The following is a 19,423-nucleotide window of genomic DNA, read 5'->3' as shown; positions in this document are numbered from 1 at the left end:
CCGGCCCTGCCTCGTCATCCGGCTATTTCATCTTCTCTCCTGGGGAATCAGAGCATCTGCAACAAAACCCACTTGAAAACACGATCCATGGAACGCCTGGGTGGCTCAGCTGTTAAGTGTCTGCCTTCAGCTCAGGGTGTGATCCTGGAGTCCCGGGATCGAGTCCCACGTCGGGCTCCCTGTGTGGAGTCTGCTTCTCCTTCTGCCTATGTCTCTGCCTCTCTATGTTTCTTATGAATAAATAAAATATTAAAAAAAAAAAGAAAACAATATCCACCATTGAACTAGCTTATTTTCCTTTATCATGGGCCAAAAAAAAAAAAAAAATGGCCCATGGAAATCTTTCTCATTTCTGCCTCGAAGTCCTGGGTAGTAGCACTGAGGCCAAGTTTGGGCCAGGGACAAAGTGGCTTCCAGTTAAGGTGAGCTGAGAGTTGAGGTAAGAGAAAAGACACCTGAAGGAGCAGGCCCAGTACCAAGGTCTGTGTTCTGCTGCCACTGGGCCTGGACAGGACCGCCTGACAGAAGGGGGCCTCAGTTCTAAGCCTAGCTGTGTGGCTTTAGGGAAGGCACACTACACTCTCTGGTCTCTAGTTCTATCACTGATGAGATGAGGGAGCCAGAGAGGAGATTCACGCCTCTGCTTGCATGGAATCCTAGGGGTACAAGTCTCCTCCCCTTCCTCCTTCCTAAAAAGTGGTTCCCAGCTGAACTCTGAAGCCAGACTAGGCTGGATCTCTTGCTAAGTCTCATTTCCTCATACCATCAACCTCCCAGGACCTATTATTCCTGCCAATGGGAGGCAGATCCCAAACCTGAATCAGATAAGACCCCCAGTGCACAGCCTCATCCAAGAGGCATCTGTTAGGTAGAGGCCACTGCTCTGGTTATTACCTTCTGGCCCAGGTGTGAGCAGCTCCACCATGTGCTTTAGGGGTTTCAGCTCAACACAAATTTCACGATGAGCCAACTGTCTTCCAGGTCTGGACTTGCCCCCAAGGGCCCTGGCATCAGGAGTGGCCCAGGACACGTGCACACTTGCATACTCCCGACATACACGCAGACCAAATACAGCTCCCAGGCCGGGACATGTGACTGAGACTGTTCCCTTCCAGTTCCAGCTGACCCCAGGGTACCCAGCAACAGCCACGCTCTGTTAATAAGTCAGAGCCATGGGTGCCCTGTGATTGCTCTTGAAAGAAAGCAGCAGGAATACAACAGGCCACCTGCCTGGTTTCCCTCTGCAGCCCCCAAAGCCTGGGCATACCTTTTTCTCTTTGGCATACCTTTTTGACAGCACATTGGAAGCCAGTCTGCTTGTCCTCCATCCTGTGCACCTCTCCAAAGGAGCCTCTGCCCAGGCAGGGCTGGCGCGTGGCCCAGTGGACCTCCTCTCGGTACTCATAATCCACCGGCTTGAGTTTCTGGGGTTGGCAGGAGAGAGAGGCCCATTTCAGTGGCCAGGGCAGCAGAGGGACGAAGGGTTACAGTGAGGAAGGCTCTCTGGGTGGCAGTCCTTGCCAGACTGCTGGGGTAGAGCCCTCATAACTAAAGACACCAGTGAGTATGAGGCAAGGCTCTGCAGGGGCAGGACCAGAGGGGGTTATAGGAATATGCTGAAGGCAAAGGAGAGCTTCGCAGGTGGCCCAAGTCAAGTCGATCCTTGTGATGAGATATCTTTCTCCCCAGACTGGTGGTTGTGGGACAGAAATGGAATTGTCAACAACCTTGAGAGTGAAAAAATAAAGCTCAGGAGCTATAAGGTAAAAGAAAGAGAAGGACCATGAAGAGGGTTAGGGGACAAGGGATCTGTCTAACAGGCATGGAATAAACCCCAGAAACTTAAGCCTGGTAAAATTATTTAGAGTTACAAAGCTCTCTAGCAGAAATCAGGGTGGGGGCCGTGGGGGGAGAGGTAGGTCAGGGGCTAGTGCAGATGGGCAAAATCCTTGTCTTTCATAGCAGGGGAGGGGAAAAAGCATCCGTGGTTGATGCGGACAATTCCTGTTCCTCAGTATATGCATCATTCATAAAACACACACACACACACCAGCAACAGCAGTAATGAGCTAACCAACCAGAACAACTCAGAACAGAAATATCTAAAAAGCCTTGAAGAGTGACCTGGAGGTGAAGTGAGGAATACTTCCCCTCACCAATGCTATGCACTTTCCTAGTATCTGATGTGTTATCATGTGTGTGACTGACGTTGTTGATAAAAGAGCGAAGACCCTCCCCCCACTCCCCTCTCCAAGTGGGAAGGGGAGACCAAATTTGGCAGGTTTCCAGTGATGCTTCTTCCCCCAGAGCAGGTCCCACCTGACTGTCACCCACTGCTCTTGGCCCCAGAGTACATGTACATGCGGTTTGGGGGATTGCTTACCTCAGTAAGCAGGACACCCTCGCTGTCCTCTGTTTCAGGGCTGGGCTTCTGCGGGTTAGAACCTCCTGCTGACCAGGTCTTGGCCAGGCTGGCCAGGCTGTGGGCCTGGCCCGAGCTCACACTGCCTTGCAGAGCGTGCACCAGGTACTCTTCCACAGAAAACTTTTCACACGTGCCACGGGACGGGCATCTGGGCTCCAGGCATGGGCCAGGCACAGGCTTCTGACTGTCTACACAGGCCAGTTTGCCCAGGTGAGGGCCAGACAGGGGCTGCTGACTATCTATACAGGTCAGTTTGTTTAGGAAGAAGGACTCTAAGGGGTGAGGTTTCCAGGGCTGGAGAGGGTGGAATGGGAAGGGATGGGGCAGTCTGCTGTAGGGGAAGGGGTGGGCGGGCTGGGGCAGGGGGCCGAGATCCTGGGGGTGGTGAAGTTTCCACACATGGTTTAGGCATTGCAAGGGGCTGATCAGTTTATGGAGTTCCGATCGAGGCAGTGCTGGCCGTAGGTCCTCCTCGAGTTTCTTAAAACACAGTTGGCCAAGGCCTGGCTCCTTCAGAGGCTTGGTGAACTGGAGGGCGTTTCTCACATACGAGGGGCCCAGCGGAGATTCATCTTCCTGTGGAGGGAACACAGGCCTCAGGACACAGGACCAGGCTGAGGCACCAGTGCCATCCTGAAGGCTCCATGAGCCTAGGGTCTGGGCTGTGGTTGCGGCTCCTACCTGCACAGGTACTGTGCAGCTCTCCTGCTCTGGGGTTCTGGGTAGGGGTTTGGCCAAGGCCACTCCTGCTTGAGCCAGGGACTTTGAGCTCTTCTTCTTGCGTTTCTTCTGGGCTTTGCTGCGGCGCTTCCCCTTCCAACACACACGGGCCATCTTGCCCTCGGTTGCATGGGCCACATTGTTGGGGATCTGATCAAGACTCTCGGACTGGCTGTCAAAAGGGACAGATATGCATGTTGAGTGTGAGGAGGCAGGAGGGCGGGAGGGCTCAGGGAACTGTGGTCAGAGTTGTAGAGACCCTGAGGTCAGATCCTAGCCTAATGAGTATGTATGTGAATATGGGAAAGCTCCTAAACCCCAAGGAATCTTGGTTTTCACATTTATAAAATGGATGTAGGATTTCCTGCCATGCAGACGAAGCTGGGGTATAAAGGCTCATTTTAATGAAAAGCCTACCTCAGCGCTTGATCCCAAGGCAAGCTTCCAACAGACAGCAGTTAGTACTACCGTGATGGGGTGCACGCTGCTCTTGGGGGATGGGTAGACACAAGGTTCCCTCAGGGCTCTCCAGAGTGGGCTGCCCTGAAGAGGTCCCAGGGTGGGGGACATGTGACTCGGAGGGCCACACTCCACAGCAGGTATTTTCAGCTCTGACGAAAGCTTATTTCTATTGCCTCTGGACCAAGGGACAGTTGAGTTTGGGCACCTTCACCCCCAAGAGTGGACCCTGCGATGAAGATCCGTTCTGAAAAGGTGGGGCTGAACTCTTGGCTCCTGGAGATACCTGGTTTCTGGGAATATAAGTTGCTGCATAAACACAGACACTGTGGCTGGGCTGCTGCCTGGGACGGGGGGGGGCCTTCCCTCCCCGGACAGCCCAGAGACTATCACTGTGGTTCCAAGCTGGGTTTTACCCTTGCTAGCTAAGGCAAGGCACTGGCCACAGAAAAGTGTCTGAAAATGCCACTGCCAAACAGCTGTGGAGCAGATCACAGCCTCAGCTGCCCCCCAGTGTCCTCACCTTCTGCTCCTCACAAAGGAGGCCAATTTATACCAGTCCTGTGGGGACTGTTAAAGGCCTATGGCCCTCTCTCAGGCCACTGAAAGAAATGGGCCCATCAGAAACCCCCAAACCTGGGCCAGATGGCATTTGGGGCAGTAGAAAGCATTTGATCAGACTCTGAGCATTTTTGGGTTCAAGGGCAGCAGCCCTCCCCACAAACTTTTTTTTTTATTCACTAGCATTTTCCAAATCCCAATTATAAAAAAAGTCTGCCTATTGGTAGAGGAAGGAACTGCCTCCTAGTTCAACTGTAGTTGTCTAAAAATTTTCTTTGGGGATGGAGAGCCGGGGAACACACTGAGCCTCACTCTGGGCTTCCTTTCTTTGGGGCCACCTAGCTGCCAATCTGTCTGTTGGTCCCCTCCTCTCCAAACCCTCATCCCTCCTTGTGTGTCTCGCAGGAGAAAAGACAGCAGCAGGTTTCTCCCACTGTTAGAGGGGCCCCTCAGAGGCAGTGGAGCCTGCAACCGCCTGCAACCACAGTCATGGTCACGCATCAGCGCGAGAGTGACTCCTGTTCCCAGCACCCTCCCTACTGATGGGAAACGAGGGAGCAGCAAGGACTCTGAGGAGAATAAACATCAAATGTCAAGCTGAGGGGACCAGAGGCAGTCATCCGCATGCCCGTGAAAAGCTTTTGAAAAGCTTCTTTGGCTGACAGAGCAGTTCAGCCAGGAAAACCTGGATGGGTTCCAGGCGCGGAAGGCAGGTGCTGGAGGAGGGAGCCAGGGGTCACTTGGGAGCGGGAGCGGGAGCAGCCCAGGAGCAGAGCAGTGGGGGAGGGAGGACGCCCTGTTGGTTCCCTGGCTCTCATACCCCTGGCCTCCTTACCTGTACTGCTTGGACCCTGCGATGAAGATCCGTTCTGAAAAGGTGGGGCTGAACTCTTGGCTGTTCTCACCTTGTGAGTAAAGAAAAAGAGGTTGGCGGAACGGAAAGAAGGAGAGAAAGAAAAGGAGCATCTTCCAGATGCCCTCTTGGGGCTGCTGCTCCTCTTGCCACCAGGGGCTCCTCTCATTTACCCTCACCCCAGCCTCCCACTGACCAAGAGCAGAAGGCATACCGATAACGGGGGTCTGAGGGGTGCCCACCTCACTTCACTAACCATGGTGCTTGAGGGAGCTCTATACAACACACCCAACACAGGGGTGGCACACGGTAAGGGCTCAATAAATAGCAGCTATATTTGTACGTATATGTACAAGTATACACATACTTGTATATGTACAAGTATATATACCTGTACATACATATGTGTATGTGTGTATTGGGACCATTACGTCACCCACTCTTGTTTTAATTTGTATTCGCTCATCTCTCCTTAAAACCAGACAGAAGGGAGTGGAAGGCTGAGGAAGGCTGTGTGTATGTGGGAAAATGAGCCGTCAGTCTCCCCAGGCTGGACCCCAAGAAAACTGGTTGAGAGGGTAGTGTGGAGAAAGGAGGACTTCTGGCCTTACCGAGGGAGTGCACTTGGAGTTTCTCAGGCTCTGGTGGCAGCCACCATGCCAAGTCATTTAGAAGTACCATGAGTGGAAGCAGAGAGGACCGGACAGGCCCCACCCCACATTGGCCTATGTCCCCTTGACTGTCCTGGCAGGCCAAAGAGCAGGTGTTCATTCTCTGGGGTGGGGCCACCTAACCATGGAAGGTAGTGAAGGGCTGAGAGGCCCCAGAGGGGCTTTCCAGAAGCCCTGGCCTTTCCTCTCTGGGGCCTCTCCAGAGATGCTCAGGCTGCCCAAGGTCATAGCATAAGGCTAATGGCCTGCTCCATGATCCTGCCAAGAGCCCCAGGACCTGTGAAGCCTCCCAGCTCTCTTCCCCTACTCTGGTCAAGATGGACAGAAGCCTCCATGCACCACTCCTCCCTTCTGTGTTCTGGTCCCCGGGACCATTACAGCTCACTTCGACTTCTTCTTGGCTTGCCGCCCCCCTACCCAGTTGTATCTTGTGAAAATCTCAGCTAGTGGTCACCCTGACCTCCCTCCCCTGTGCCCTGCCACCCTTGCACAAGGACTGCACCCATCTGCAGGCCCGCCCACCTGCCCTCTATCACCGGCCCCAGCCCGGGGCCCTTACATTCTGCCTGGGCGATGATGGAGATGGCGGCCAGTCCTCCCTCAGAGCCTTCCTTGGCTGTGCCTTTGGTGATCACGTCGTTCAGGATGTCCCACTTCCCGCAGAACACAGGGCTCTTCTCCACAGCCTCGAGCTTGTTGATGGGGCTTGGCTTCTTCCCCATTGCCTGTGTCTTCTCCTTGGCTTTGGCGAGCTCTTTCTGCTGCCCGGCTGCCGAACCAGGGGCACCCGGGCAGGCCATTTCCATCACTGCCATCTCCCAGGCTCACGCTCACCCTGAGGGACCAGATGCAGAACAGGCTGGGTTGGAGGAGAAAAGCAGGGGAGAAGCTCTCTGCCTCTTTATGCCTGATATTTATCTTCCAAACACCCCAAGTGGCAAAGGATTTGATCTTTCTTGTTCCATGTGGCATGTGCCCCGACCCTTGGTCCTACTAGCACACGACCATAAACAGACTCCTCCGCTCTGCCCAGCGAGGAGGATTCTAGCCCACTTCCTCCAGGATAGCCACAGCATAAACATCTGGGTTTGTTCTGTCTTGCTTTTATAAATAATGGCTGAAACCTTTTCTGTTGGTTTTTTTTATGGTGGATTTTTGCTCCCCCAGAACATGGCGGTGGATTCCATAACTTCAAAACTGCCAGTCACCTCACTGATTCTGCACAAACCTTGCCTTCTTAAAGGACATGTCTACACTGGCCACAATGGCTTTTCTCCAAATGGGGAGAATCAAGTTATTGTTCCCTAGCAGAAGTTAGATGTATGTACATGTATGCGTGTATGAATATAGATTTATGTGTGGATATATACATTATACACATATATATGTAAAATTTTTCAAAGTCTAAAAATTAGCATGCAAATGGCAGCGCCAGCACTTGGCTTCCTTCCCAGGACACATCTGTCTGTGGCCTTCCAGAAGGAGCTGACATGCTTCCTTCTGTAAGGTCCATACTCATTTGCTGGAAACCTCTCCTAGGTATCATTTTCCTTTCAGGCAACCTTAGTAGTGGAATTTATATTAGAGCTCCCAGTGCCAACCTATACCTCTAGAAATCTGAAGACAAAGCACAGGGCTTCACCTCTCTCTGGCTTCTATCTCCAGCAGCCCCGTGTATTCCCTGGAAGCCCCAAGGGAGAGAACCCAGTGTTGAGACCAGCCTGTGCAAACAGCAAATAGACCAGGACTGTCATGAAAGAGATTTGCGCCCTTCTGGGATTGCTACCATGTGGGAACCTTTTTAAAGACCAGGCTTGTGAGGTCCCAAAGTGCAGGTCCCTCCTGGGTTGGGACTTGCTTTAGAACAAGCCTGAGAAGGCATTCAGACAGGTTTCAGACAGGTCTTTAATAGGTGCTCTCTGTTGGCAGGCTGGTCTCAAGCTGTTGCTAGCAGATGGAGTCTTCCCTGCTGTAAATGCACTCATCCTGGAACACACCTCCATTTGCTCTTGGGCCAGGAAGGTAGGCCGTGTGAAGGCAAACCTTTACACTGCTGGCCCTTTGCCCTGTGAGGCCAGAAGCTGACATGGGACGGTGAGGGGCTGGCCATCTCCAGGCTGAAGCCTCTTCCTTTTTTTTTTTTTTAATATTTTATTTATTTATTCATGGGAGACACAGAGAGAGAGAGAGGCAGAGGGAGAAGCAGGCCCCATGCAGGGAGCCCAACGTGGGACTCGATCCCGGGACTCCAGGATTGCGCCCTGGGCTGAAGGTGGCGCTAAACCTCCGAGCCACCAAGGCTGCCCTGAAGCCTCATCCTACTGAGTCTGTGTCTCTTCAAGAGCCAGGAAGCACTGAACCAGCTCAACTGGTGTGTGTGTGTGCGTGTGTGTGCAGATGAAGGTGGGATGGCCTTGTTGGTCCCTACTAACTTGATCTTTCCATCTCTGCCTTCAAGGGTTTGCTTGATGGCTTTGAACTCAGAACAGTAGCACTTTAATCTCATTTTCACTTGAAGAAACTGATGCTAAATAGGCGGAGACTTGCTGAAGGTCACCTAGCCTTGTGTGGCACTGCAGGCCCAGGACCTAGGGCCCATAGCTCCAGGCTGTGCCACCCCCTCCCCAGATCTCCTGGGCTCCAGGCAAACACAAAGGGAAAACTCATGGCCCTGACTGGTCAGAAGGGCAGGGGTGGTGCCCTCGGTGTATAGCACAGTGGGGCACAGATGAGGTGATTGATGTTGGCTGAATGGGGGCATTAGAGGATGACCTTCAGAGACAAGGATGATCCTGAGCACGGGGGATGAAGACAAAGTCCCATCTGAGGAGTGAGAGAAATGAGGCCAAGCTGTCAGTGGTTGTTGTAAAGGCACTCAGCTGTTTGAGATCTAGCTGCGCTTGCGTTCTCACGGCCTGTGTCTGTGGGACGTGGCTCATCCTCAGCTCCAGTCCTCCAGAGAGGCTGGGGGGCTGCCCCTCACCCCCAGGAGCTGTCCTGTTGCTTTGGCAGTTAGCCAGGCCACTGGCCAGGGGCCCTGATCCCCCCCTCCACAAGCATGCTGGGCTCCCCAGTCCCAGAGAAGCTGAGTTCGAGGCAGCTGGGCCAAGGGTCCCCTCTGCAGTTCCCTGATGACTCATCCAACAGCCTGGCAGGCAGAGAGAGGAACAAGCAGGCTGTTGAGAAGCTAACCCAGCAGCTGGCAGCTGAACCTGTGAAGGGCACGGGAAAACAGGCTGACCCTCACCTCCCAGGGGCACAAAATCACAGCCTGCGAGCTGTACAGCTTCTCCTGTGCCATATGACCATGACTCAGACCCTCACTGATAGTCTCTAAATTCAAGAAGCTATTCTCAGGATACTCTGGCCTGACAACAGCTCTCCTACACATTCACACATGTTTGCTCCCTCCCTCCTTCCCCATTTCTATAAAGGTTCTGGCCTATAAAAAATAGGGTTCTGTATTAAGCCTGGGGCTGCTGGCCAGGCAGCTATCCTAACCCTGGGCTTTGCCCCTGGCTTGTTGTCCAGACCACTGCTTTGCAGAGTTGCCCCTTCTTTCTCTTGTAGCTTGCGGGGAGTGAAGACAGACAGTTGTGTCTCTGCCTTTGAAGACAAGTCAAAATCCTGATCCATTATTCAGTTGGGATGCTCTCCCCAGTTCCACTTAGGCCTCAAATGCATCCTGCTCCTCTGCTCTGTCAGAGCTGAAGATGTGCATTGGCAATAACCAAACCCACTTAGCTCACCTACAAGGCTACAGAAATCAAAGGGGAAAGGAAAGGTGTGTTATTTAAATGTAATTTATTCTTTTAGGGCCTGGTGCATATACACTGCTTGTCTGTCTGCTATGGTGCCTCGATGACCCCCTGGAGAAGTCTGGGGGTAGAAGTGACTGAAGTGACAGAGCAACCCTTGGGCATATCTGTATGACATGCCTGTTGTAGGAAAGGCTTCTAGGCCCTGAGACAAATTTGGCTCCCTCACCAGCTAATAAAACTCTTCTGTCCAAGTTGGGGAATTTTTTTTTTTTTTAAGTAGCCTCCATGCCCAGCATGGAGCCCAATGCGGGGCTTGAATTCATAACCCTGAGATCAAGCCCTGAGCAAAGATCAAGACTTAGACCAACTGAGCCACCCAGGTGCCCCCAAATTGGGGAATTCTTAATGTGGGTTCAAGGACAGTTTCAGGATGGTCTGTGAGCCACAGAAACTATATACAATTTTTATTTTTACAGGGAAGTGGTCCACAGCATCCATAATATTTTCCAAGGGTCTGATGTTCCCCAGAAGGTTGCTGTAGTCTCTTTAGAAGATCAAGGCCAGGGTTAAATGCCCAATTCTTGCACCATTCTTCCATGCCAAAGAAGAGCTCAATAAGGGATGCCTGGGTGGCTCAGTGGTTGAGTGTCTGCTTTTGGCTCAGGGTATGATTCTGGGATCCCAGATCGAGGGCCACATCAGGCTTCCTGTGAGGAGCCTGCTTCTTCCTCTGCCTCTGCCTCTGTCTCTCTATCTCTGTGTCTCTCATGAATAAATAAATCTTAAAAAGAAGAAGAAGAAGAAGAAGAAGAAGAAGAAGAAGAAGAAGAAGAACTCAAAATGTAGCAGTTTTCTATCTGACTGCAAGTTAGAATAACCAGATAAGTTCTAAAATGCACTTGCCCTAGGCCTACTGAATTAGTTGGTGGGAATTGTCCCAGAATCTGTACTTTTGACAAATTCTCTGGGTGATTCTGATTCCAAGGGGCAAGAGACTACCATTTGACCCCTGGTCTGTAAGGTAAGGCTGTGTTGTCCAATATGGCAGCTACTAGCCACATTGTGGCTATTTGCATTTAAAGCAAATAAAATTAAATACGATTTAAAAATAAATTCTTCAGTTACACTAGTTACCATATTGGACAGTGCATATAGAGAATATTTCCATCACTATAGGAAATCAGACAGTTCTTGTTTAAGGCTATGAAAGCAATGTTTTCTCTGAGAGCAGAATTTCTGTTCCTAGGATTCTGGGACAGGACTGGAATTTAGGTTAAATGAATTACTGATTAACTGGAAGATACAAAAATACGTTTTATTTTGATCTTCAGTGATAACCTTCATATTTCAGTTCCCTTTTTTAGTAAGTGCAATAAAAACACCAGACTAGGAACCAGAAGATATGGGTTCTAGCCTTGGCAACTTTTTTAAAAAAAGCAATGGGATCATTTTTGTCAAATGAAATCATAGCTCAAAGCCCAATATATAAAAGGGCTAGAAGCATGCGAATGACACGTAACTCACATGAGAAACAGCTGCTCTGCTAAAGAAGGTGGGCAGGAGCCCCACATGCTCAGCTTCCCTTCATCTACCAAGGATTTCTGTGGAATCCTAGGTCCTCTCTTCTGAGGAAGAGAGCTTGAAAACCTAGTGGCCTAGGAAATATTCTGAGGTTCCTTTTAGTTCTCCAAATGTAACTGATTTGTCAGGATCATTTGAGGGCAAGATGACTAATTCAGAATGATCACTGTCGATACTCACTAAGCACCCACCATTATTAATCCCATTTTCAGATGTGAAGACTAAGGCCTGGAGAAGGCAGTGGCCTGCCAGAATAGCCACACAGTTACAAGCTGCAGAGGTGGGGATGGACCCACGTGGCTGTCCCAAGCCTGCACGCTCAACCTTGAGCAGGACACTGAGATTCTTCTCTCAGCTGCTTCTGACTCGTTTTGAGGACTGGATGAGGTAGAGGACATGAAATGCCAGTTGGCCTGCCTGGCCCACAGATGTTGAATGAAAGTTCATTCTCTTGCCCCTCACCTGCCTCATATATGCCATCACTGAGACAATGGGGCTCCTCCACGTTGGTACCACATAGTCAAGGTATTCAGCTGTCGCTAAGGCATTCAACACACTGAATCTCGAGTCTCTGTATATAAAAGGGAAATGAAAATCTCCATTTTATGGGGTGCCTGGGTAGCTCAGTCTGTTAGGCATCTGTCTTCAGCTTGGGTCATGATCCTGGGGGTTGTTGGGATCAAGCCCCATATTGGGCTCCCTGCTCTGCCAGGAGCCTGTTTCTCCCTCTCCCTCGGCCTGTTGCTCCTCCTGCATGTGCTCTCTCTCTGTCAAATACATACATACATACACATAACACATACATACGTACATAAATCTTAAAAAAAAAATCCGTTTTATAGTGTCATCTTAGAAATGTCCACTGAGGGACCAGGGCAGACCAGGGCAAATCCCTCTCATGACTATTTCAACTGGAAGTAAAAACTTGTCCTCCTCTGAATGCCCAGAGGGGACAGATAGCAGAAGTGGAATGACTCAACTTCCTTAATAAGATATTAGTTGAAAACCAATCTTATTCTGATGCTTCCTCTTTTAAGCCTTCAGCTTGCCTGGCCACTAGGGCCACACTGGGTTGGCTTCTGCCTATCAAGAATGAGGGGCTGTGCAGGAAGGGGAACCAAGGTCAAGTGCCAGGCAGAGTGAGCTGGCCTGGCAAAAACAGCCATCTGGCCCAGCAGATCCAGAGATCCTCAAACATGCTCAGACCCTGGCTCCCCTTTCTGCCCTGCCTGCTCTCCCCAGACTTCCCCCACCCCCAGCCTCTGTCCTGGCCAGTCTGCTCCTCTCACTTGCCCGATCACAGCAGCAATGGGTAAGCCTCAGATTCTTTTCCTTTGCTCAGCCTGTTGGTCTGGTAGAGAATGCCTTCTTCCTTTATTAACATCTATCCTTTATAACTACTCTGCCCTCAGTGAAGCTCCTGCATTTGTCCCACAAGTGTTCAGAGAGTGCCCCCTAAGTGCCAGGGCCTCTACTAACCAGGATCAATCATTCAATGTCTTCTGTGCGTTCGGCATGCATTAGGTGCTTTATCCACTTTATTGCTGAACCTCCCGGAAACCTTGCAAGGTGGGGGATAGTATTTCCATTTTTAAAAAATATTTTATTTATTTACTTGACAGAGAGAGCACAAATAGGCAGAGGGGCAGGCAGAGGAAGAGGTAGAAGCAGGCCCTCCACTGAGCAGAGCCTGATGTGGCGCTCGATCCCAGGACCCTAGGATCATGACCCGAGCCAAACAAAGGCAGATGCTTAACTGACTGAGACACCCGTTTGCCCCTATTATTCCCATTTTATAGATGAAGAAATTAAGGCTCTATGAGATAAGCTGCCCGGAGAAACAAATGAGGCCTAATTTATACAACGAGATCATCTGCCATGGGGTTACTGCTAATGCTTCCTGGCAACCAAGGGATGCCAGGGACCAAGGGATTCCCAGCTCCATTCTAGAACAAAAGCTTATTGGCAGAGGTACTGGGCACCTCAAGCAGTATTACTATCCATGTTGCTATCACTGTTCCTATTTTACCCATGGGATTGGCCCACTGTTCATATTAATTGCTTAGCCTGTGTAGGCAGGAAGCACAAGAACTAAAAATGAGGGGTCTCTAGTAAAAGCTGAATCAGCAATAAACTGGTCCAACTTCTAGTTCGGTTCCACCACCACGTGTACCTGGGATGTTAGGATTTTTAACTTGATTAGTTTTAACAGGTCACTCCACTATCTTCAAAAACGACAAGACTACATATAAGGCACACACACAGAAATGAGAGTTCCAGGAAAGATTACTTTCACTGAAAGATTCACTGAGGGATGATGTGCTTTGGAAAGTAGAGAAGCAGGATGCAAGAAACCATGGATGGCACAGGAATCTATATGATATGTGGGGTCAATTTAATTAAGAGTGGAATGTAAAAAAATAGTTTAAGCCACCTTTAAACATTAAGTTCTAGAAAAATAAGCAAGGAAGAAAGGTGGGGGGGATTGTTCAATGAATGGGTAAAGAGTGATGAGCCTTGTAGTTTTGTGAAATTTACATATAAAAATGTTTACACTATATTATTAAAAAACTATAGTTAAGTATGTAGGTTAAAATTTAAGAGTAACTAACTATGGGTAGCCCCAGTGGCTCAGCAGTTTAGCGCTGCCTTCAGCCCAGGGCGGGATCCTGAGGACTAGAGATCAAGTCCCACATCAGGCTCCCTGCATGGAGCCTGCTTCTCCCTCTGCCTGTGTCTCTGCCTCTCTCTCTCTATGTCTCTCATAAATAAATAAAATCTTAAAAAAAAAAAAGAGTAACTAACTATAAGAATAGAATACAAGGATGCCTGGGTGACTCAGTCACTTGAGTGTCTGACTCTTGGTTTTGGCTCAGGTCATGATCTTGAGGTCTTGGGATCAAGCCCCGTGTTGGGGGCTCTGTACCTGGCATGCAGTCTGCTTGAGGTTCTCCCCCCTACCCTTGCCCCTCTCTCTGCTTGTTCGTACACTTGCTTTCTCTTTCTCAAAATAAATAAATAAAATGTTAAAAAAAAAGAATAGAAATACAACTCAGAGTTTCTAAACCAGAAGGTCAAAAAAAGAAAAACAGAAAACTTGATCACTCTAACAAAAGGCAAGGACAGGGCAGCCCGGGAGGCTAAGTGGTTTAGCACTGCCTTCAGCTCAAGGTGTGATCCTGGAGACCCGGGATCAAGTCCCATATCGGGGGATCCCTGGGTGGCACAGCAGTTTGGCGCCTGCCTTCGGCCCAGGGCGCGATCCTGGAGACCCGGGATCGAACCCCACATTGGGCTCCCGGTGCATGGAGCCTGCTTCTCCCTCTGCCTATGTTTCTGCCTCTCTCTCTCTCTCTGTGTGACTATCATAAATAAATAAAAAATTAAAAAAAAAAGTCCCATATCGGGCTCCCTACATGGAGCCTGCTTCTTCCTCTGCCTGAGTCTCTGCCTCTCTCTCTCTGTGTCTCTCATGAATTAAAAAAAAAAAAAAAGGCAAGGAAAGAAGGAAAAAAGTAGCAAAGATAAAGGACACTAAGTGTAAAATGAAAACAGAAATGAAGGTGGCAGAAGTTGAAATATTAATGCAGCATTAACCATGAATAGATTAAGCCCACCCACCTATTAAAAAACAATCAGGATTTTAAAAGGTCCAGCTAGGGGCACCTGGGTGGCTCAGTGCATACAGTGCATACGCTGTTCAACAGCATCTGCCTTCGGCTCAGGGCATAATCGCAGGGTCCTGGGAGCAAGACGCACATCACAGGGAGCCTGCTTATGTCTCTGCCTCTCTCTCTGTGTCTCTCATGAGTTAAAAAAAAGAAAAAGAAAAAAAGGTCTAGCTAGATGCTTACTAAAAGAGACAAAATAAAATTACATAGAAAGACTGAAAAAGGCTGACAAGAGATATGACAGCTACTACTAACCTAAGATATGTAATATTCATATCAGACAAAATTTTTAAGATGAAAGTATATAACTTCTATGCACCTAATAAAGAGCCTTAAAATCCAAAGGCTGGTGGCAAGTTGAGGCTTTATGGATGAGTGAGGTCTCTGCTTTGGAGTGTCCTGTCAAATAGAACTGCAGGGTCTTATAACAAAGCATTCTTTGAGCATAGGTTGGGTCTGCTGGGGATTGGGCTCTGTGCTGAGTGCTGGGTATACACTGGAGAAGACGACCCAGTCCCCTGAGGAGTTTATAGTCTACTAAGGGAAAGAGACAAGTAGTCAGAAAATTACAATACAGTATGGTCACACAGCAGACACAATGGGAACACTTCTTGGGATGCCTCGCTCAACCTGGTGGGTGTCAGGAAAGGCTTCCTCAAGTCCTCAAGCTAAGTCTCAAGGGGTAAGCAAAAACTGCCCAAGAATAAGGAAGAAGGTATTCCAGGTGGAGGGAATAGCAAAAGTTAAGGCACAGAGAGTCACAAACAGCGCGAAGTTGCTGGCAGGCAAAGCCTAGGTCACACAGGCGTGAAATTCTTAGCGAGAGGGGTAGAATTCAGAGGTAGAGTTCCAGAAGGAGGAACCTACAGGGTAGGGGCAGATGGTGGATGTGGGTTCTTAAATGTAAACTGTGCCCTGGGGACAGAACTCCCACCCTATCTCCCCACCAGGGCTGACAATATCCCAAGCTACAGGCCTCTGGGAGCCTTGCTGAATTTCTTCCCCCAGGCAGAGAGGCTGAGCAGGTACCGGGACCTAGAGCTATATCTGAGGAAGGAGGAAGGAGCACTCTGAGTGGAGGCTGGAAGAATTTCCAAACCTGCCTGGCAGGCCAGCTTGAGGCCTGCTTCCCAGGAGAGCAATTTCTGCCTCAGCATTTCGCATTAAGGAGGAAAGGAAATGTGAATGCACATCAATCATTAAAATCTTCCGGATCAATTTTGAGATAAAAACCCAACATGCCCACAAGAACTCAGTCTTGCCAACTCCACAGGTCAAACTGCTAGGTAAATGAAACAGACGGAATGAAATTTCTGACCGTCCTCCAGATGCCACTGCACGCCTGTCCAAGTTGGCTAGCAAAAACAGCACAGAAACACTGCTGTCTACAGGCCCCTTCAGATGGTCAGGGCATGGGGTGCCTGGGTGGCTCAGTTGGTTAAGCGTCTGCCTTTTTTTTTTAAATTTATTTATTTATGATAGTCAGAGAGAGAGAGAGAGAGAGAGAGAGAGAGAGGCAGAGACACAAGCAGAGGGAGAAGCAGGCTCCATGCAAGGAGCCCGATGTGGGATTCGATCCCGGGTCTCCAGGATCGCGCCCTGGGCCAAAGGCAGGCGCCAAACCACTGCGCCACCCAGGGATCCCAAGCGTCTGCCTTTGGCTCTGGTCACAACCCCAGGGTTCTGGGATGGAGCCCCACATCGGGCTCCCTGCTCAGTGGAGAGTCTGCTTCTCCCTCTCCCCCTGCTCGTGCTCTCTTTCTCTCTCTCTCATATGAAAAATTTTAAAAATCTAAAAGAAACAAGCAAACCCAAATGGTCAAGGCAATCACCTCATGTCTACTTTATTAGCATAGGTCTTACCTACTTCCAGCTCTTCCCTGACCTCCTCCCAGCCCCAGCTAATCTTAAAACTTCTCATCCTTAAGATAACCTCAAGTTCAAAGACATCTGCTGGTTCTGCACTGCTTATGGGCCCAGTATCAACTCTGTGGTCCATAATCTGTCTGACCACTGTTTCCCCAAATGCACAGGATTTGGTTCCGGCCAGAATGATCTCTCCACGTGACTTGCTCACTGCTCAAATCTACAGGTCTCTGGGTGTGCCATGTCCTTGTGTGGGCCACCCTGCACATCCTGCTTGTCCTTCACTGGCTGAGCTTGGACTTAGGCCTCCAGGAAGTCCCTCCCAACGGCTTCACCGCTTCACCGCACTGACGCCTCCTTTTCTGACTGCCTACCGCACGGGCTCTCCTCACTCCCCTCACTCTCACCCAGGCCCTTAACCACACCCTCACCACCCCCTAACTCATCAAATGAAGTACTGCAGATGAAAGAACTCTGGAAACAAGAAAGCATATTATACCAAGAGAAGAGAGCCATTTCTGGTGTGCAAAACTCAGAGAATGGTGTCTAGGTAATGGAGCAAACAGAATTGTGGAAAAAGATGCATCATCAGTGATGCTCACTGTCTACTCTAATAGTAAAAACTGGAACAAAATATCTAATGACGGGGGTGAGTAGGATAAGTATTACATAAACCATAGTATATCCATTAATAATGTTTACAAATAAAAAAATAATGTTTACAAATAAGTTTTAACTGTATGGAAAAATGCAAATGGGACACAATATTAACAGAGAAAGGATTCAGAGTTATATCTAGAGTATGACCCCACCTAGCCTGTCTGTAGACTCCATCAACCTTTATAAAAATGCAGACTGGGTGCCTGGATGGCTCAGTTGGTTGAGCTCCTGACTCTTGGTTTTGGCTGGGATCATGATCTCAGGGTTGGTTGTGGGATTGGCTCCGTGTCATGTTTGGCATGAGTCTGCTTATCCCTCTCCCTCCCTTTCTGCCCCTCCCCACCCTGTGTGCATGTTCTCTATCACCAATCAATCAATCAATCAATCATTTAAAGGATTAAGATAAATATAAAAGCAGACATCTAGCACAGACATGCAGCCATGGCTCAATTTTGGTGTTTTAATATATTTACACACACACACACACACACACACACACACATATAATTTTACAGTTTTCTAATTTGTCCACGTTTTTCAGCAAGCATTTATTACTTTTCTCCATTTACATTTTTTCCACAATGTTTCCAAGTGTTTAAAAAACAATACAGAAAGGAGATACAGTAAAAAATCTAAGTCCTTCTCACCCTTCTCACCCTCTGAGGGGATCCCAGTGACTGGTTTCTTGTATAACCCCCAGAGATGTCCTCTGGGGGGTATTACTTTTATCATGAAAACAAGCTACCATGAGAAAAGGGTCTTGTGGCCTGGGATAAGAACTGAGGGGGCATCTGGTTCACAGTTGTGAGTGGGGCTTAATAAATTCGTGATAATAAACACCACCAGCCCACACCATCCACACTGGAAGCCTGGCCAGAATGTCCATGGCTGGTCTGTGAGTTCTAGCAGCAGGGCTACCAAGACGGAGGGCTGGAGATGGGCAAGTCCGTCCCTCCTGGTTTTGGTTTTCATTTCTGTCTCTTTCTTGTTTCCCACTGGGGGCTGTGGGTTTTATCAGTTATGACTCAAAAGTAGGAAGGTGCTCAAAGATCAGCCTTCTTTAACTCTGACGGCCACGGCTTCCTCGCTTTTATTTCTAGTCACTGAGGCCAAGTGCGTGTAGTAGTTAAGCCCTGTGCAGGATGTTAAGAAATGCTTGTGTGGACAAGTGGCTCCAGAGAGAGCAGGACACACAGCAGAACTGGACCTGAGACGAAGCCACCAGCCCCCACTTCCCCTGATCATGTCGCAGGTGGGACTTGAGGGTCAGTCTGAATCTGGGAACCTGAAAAAGGCGAGCTGTTCTGACAAATCTCTCCTCCCTTCCTTATTTAATATCTGACCCTCCTGTATGTTTTTTCAATCTGTATTTTGTTTTCAAATACAAAAGTAATACTTGTTCACTGTAAAAATTTCAACCATACAAGGTGCTTAGAGAAAAAAAGAGAGAACTTTACCCCATTCCTTCCTCCCTACAAGAAACCCTTAAATTTGATGTAAATCCTTCTAGTACCATTATATATATATATACATATACACACACACACACACACACACACACACACACACATATATAGTTTGGGGTTATTTTTAAAAGGAACATGGGCTTATACATATCTAATATTCTACAAGGTATAGCTTTCACTTAACAATAAATCATGGAGAGTGCCTGGGGTGGCTCAGTTGGTTAAGTGTCCGACTGTTGATTTCAGTTCAGGTGATGGTCTCATGGTTGTGAGATCAAGCCGCCAGCTGGGCTCCATGCCCAGCATGGAGCCTGCTTAAGATTCTCTTTCCCTCTCCTTCTGCTCCATCCCCTCACTCCCTAAAAACAAAATTAAAAAGCCCCTAAAAAATAACAAAAAAAAACTCACAAGAGATTATGGACACTGTCCCCCTTCAATGTATGTAGATCTCTCTCATTTTTCTTAATGGCTCCATAAGATTCCAGGGTATAAACACACTATCATTTCTTCACCTATCCTTCTATGATGTTCTTGCAAATTGGTCCCAATTTTTCATTCATATAAGTACTACTGCAAAAACAAAATAAAACCAAATCCCCAAATCCTTTATTTACTTCTTTGTGCACTTGTACAGGTAAATTCTAGGTGGTAAATACCTGGAACCGGAATTTCTGGGGGACCCTTTGCACGGTCACTTGTTTCTATGTGTCATGAAAGTAGGCAGCATTG

The 19,423-nt window shown here is 48.8% G+C and overlaps 1 protein-coding gene across 2 annotated transcripts in view; it reads right to left on the bottom strand.

The window, feature by feature from the left end:
* MAP3K14 (mitogen-activated protein kinase kinase kinase 14) overlaps window positions 1-19,423 on the bottom strand; it is a 47,332-nt gene that overhangs the window by 15,715 nt on the left and 12,194 nt on the right. The window contains exons 2-6 of one of the 2 annotated variants that reach the window (XM_055330632.1): window positions 6,249-6,524; window positions 5,001-5,070; window positions 3,107-3,317; window positions 2,384-3,001; window positions 1,287-1,424 (exon numbers count right to left, since the gene is read on the bottom strand). In XM_055330632.1, the coding sequence (XP_055186607.1) occupies window positions 1,287-1,424; window positions 2,384-3,001; window positions 3,107-3,317; window positions 5,001-5,070; window positions 6,249-6,504 (1,293 nt within the window). In that variant the 5' untranslated portion in view covers window positions 6,505-6,524. Of the gene's footprint in view, window positions 1-1,286; window positions 1,425-2,383; window positions 3,002-3,106; window positions 3,318-3,562; window positions 3,763-5,000; window positions 5,071-6,248; window positions 6,525-19,423 lie in introns of those variants that run through there. The other variant, XM_055330642.1, reaches the window with a different exon arrangement.

This window comes from Nyctereutes procyonoides, unplaced genomic scaffold, assembly GCF_905146905.1.
Source record: "Nyctereutes procyonoides isolate TBG_1078 unplaced genomic scaffold, NYPRO_anot_genome, whole genome shotgun sequence".
NCBI classification, from domain to species: Eukaryota; Metazoa; Chordata; class Mammalia; order Carnivora; family Canidae; genus Nyctereutes; species Nyctereutes procyonoides.
The sequence above is the reverse complement of the archived record's forward strand: the minus strand, read 5'-3'. Positions and strand labels throughout refer to the sequence as shown.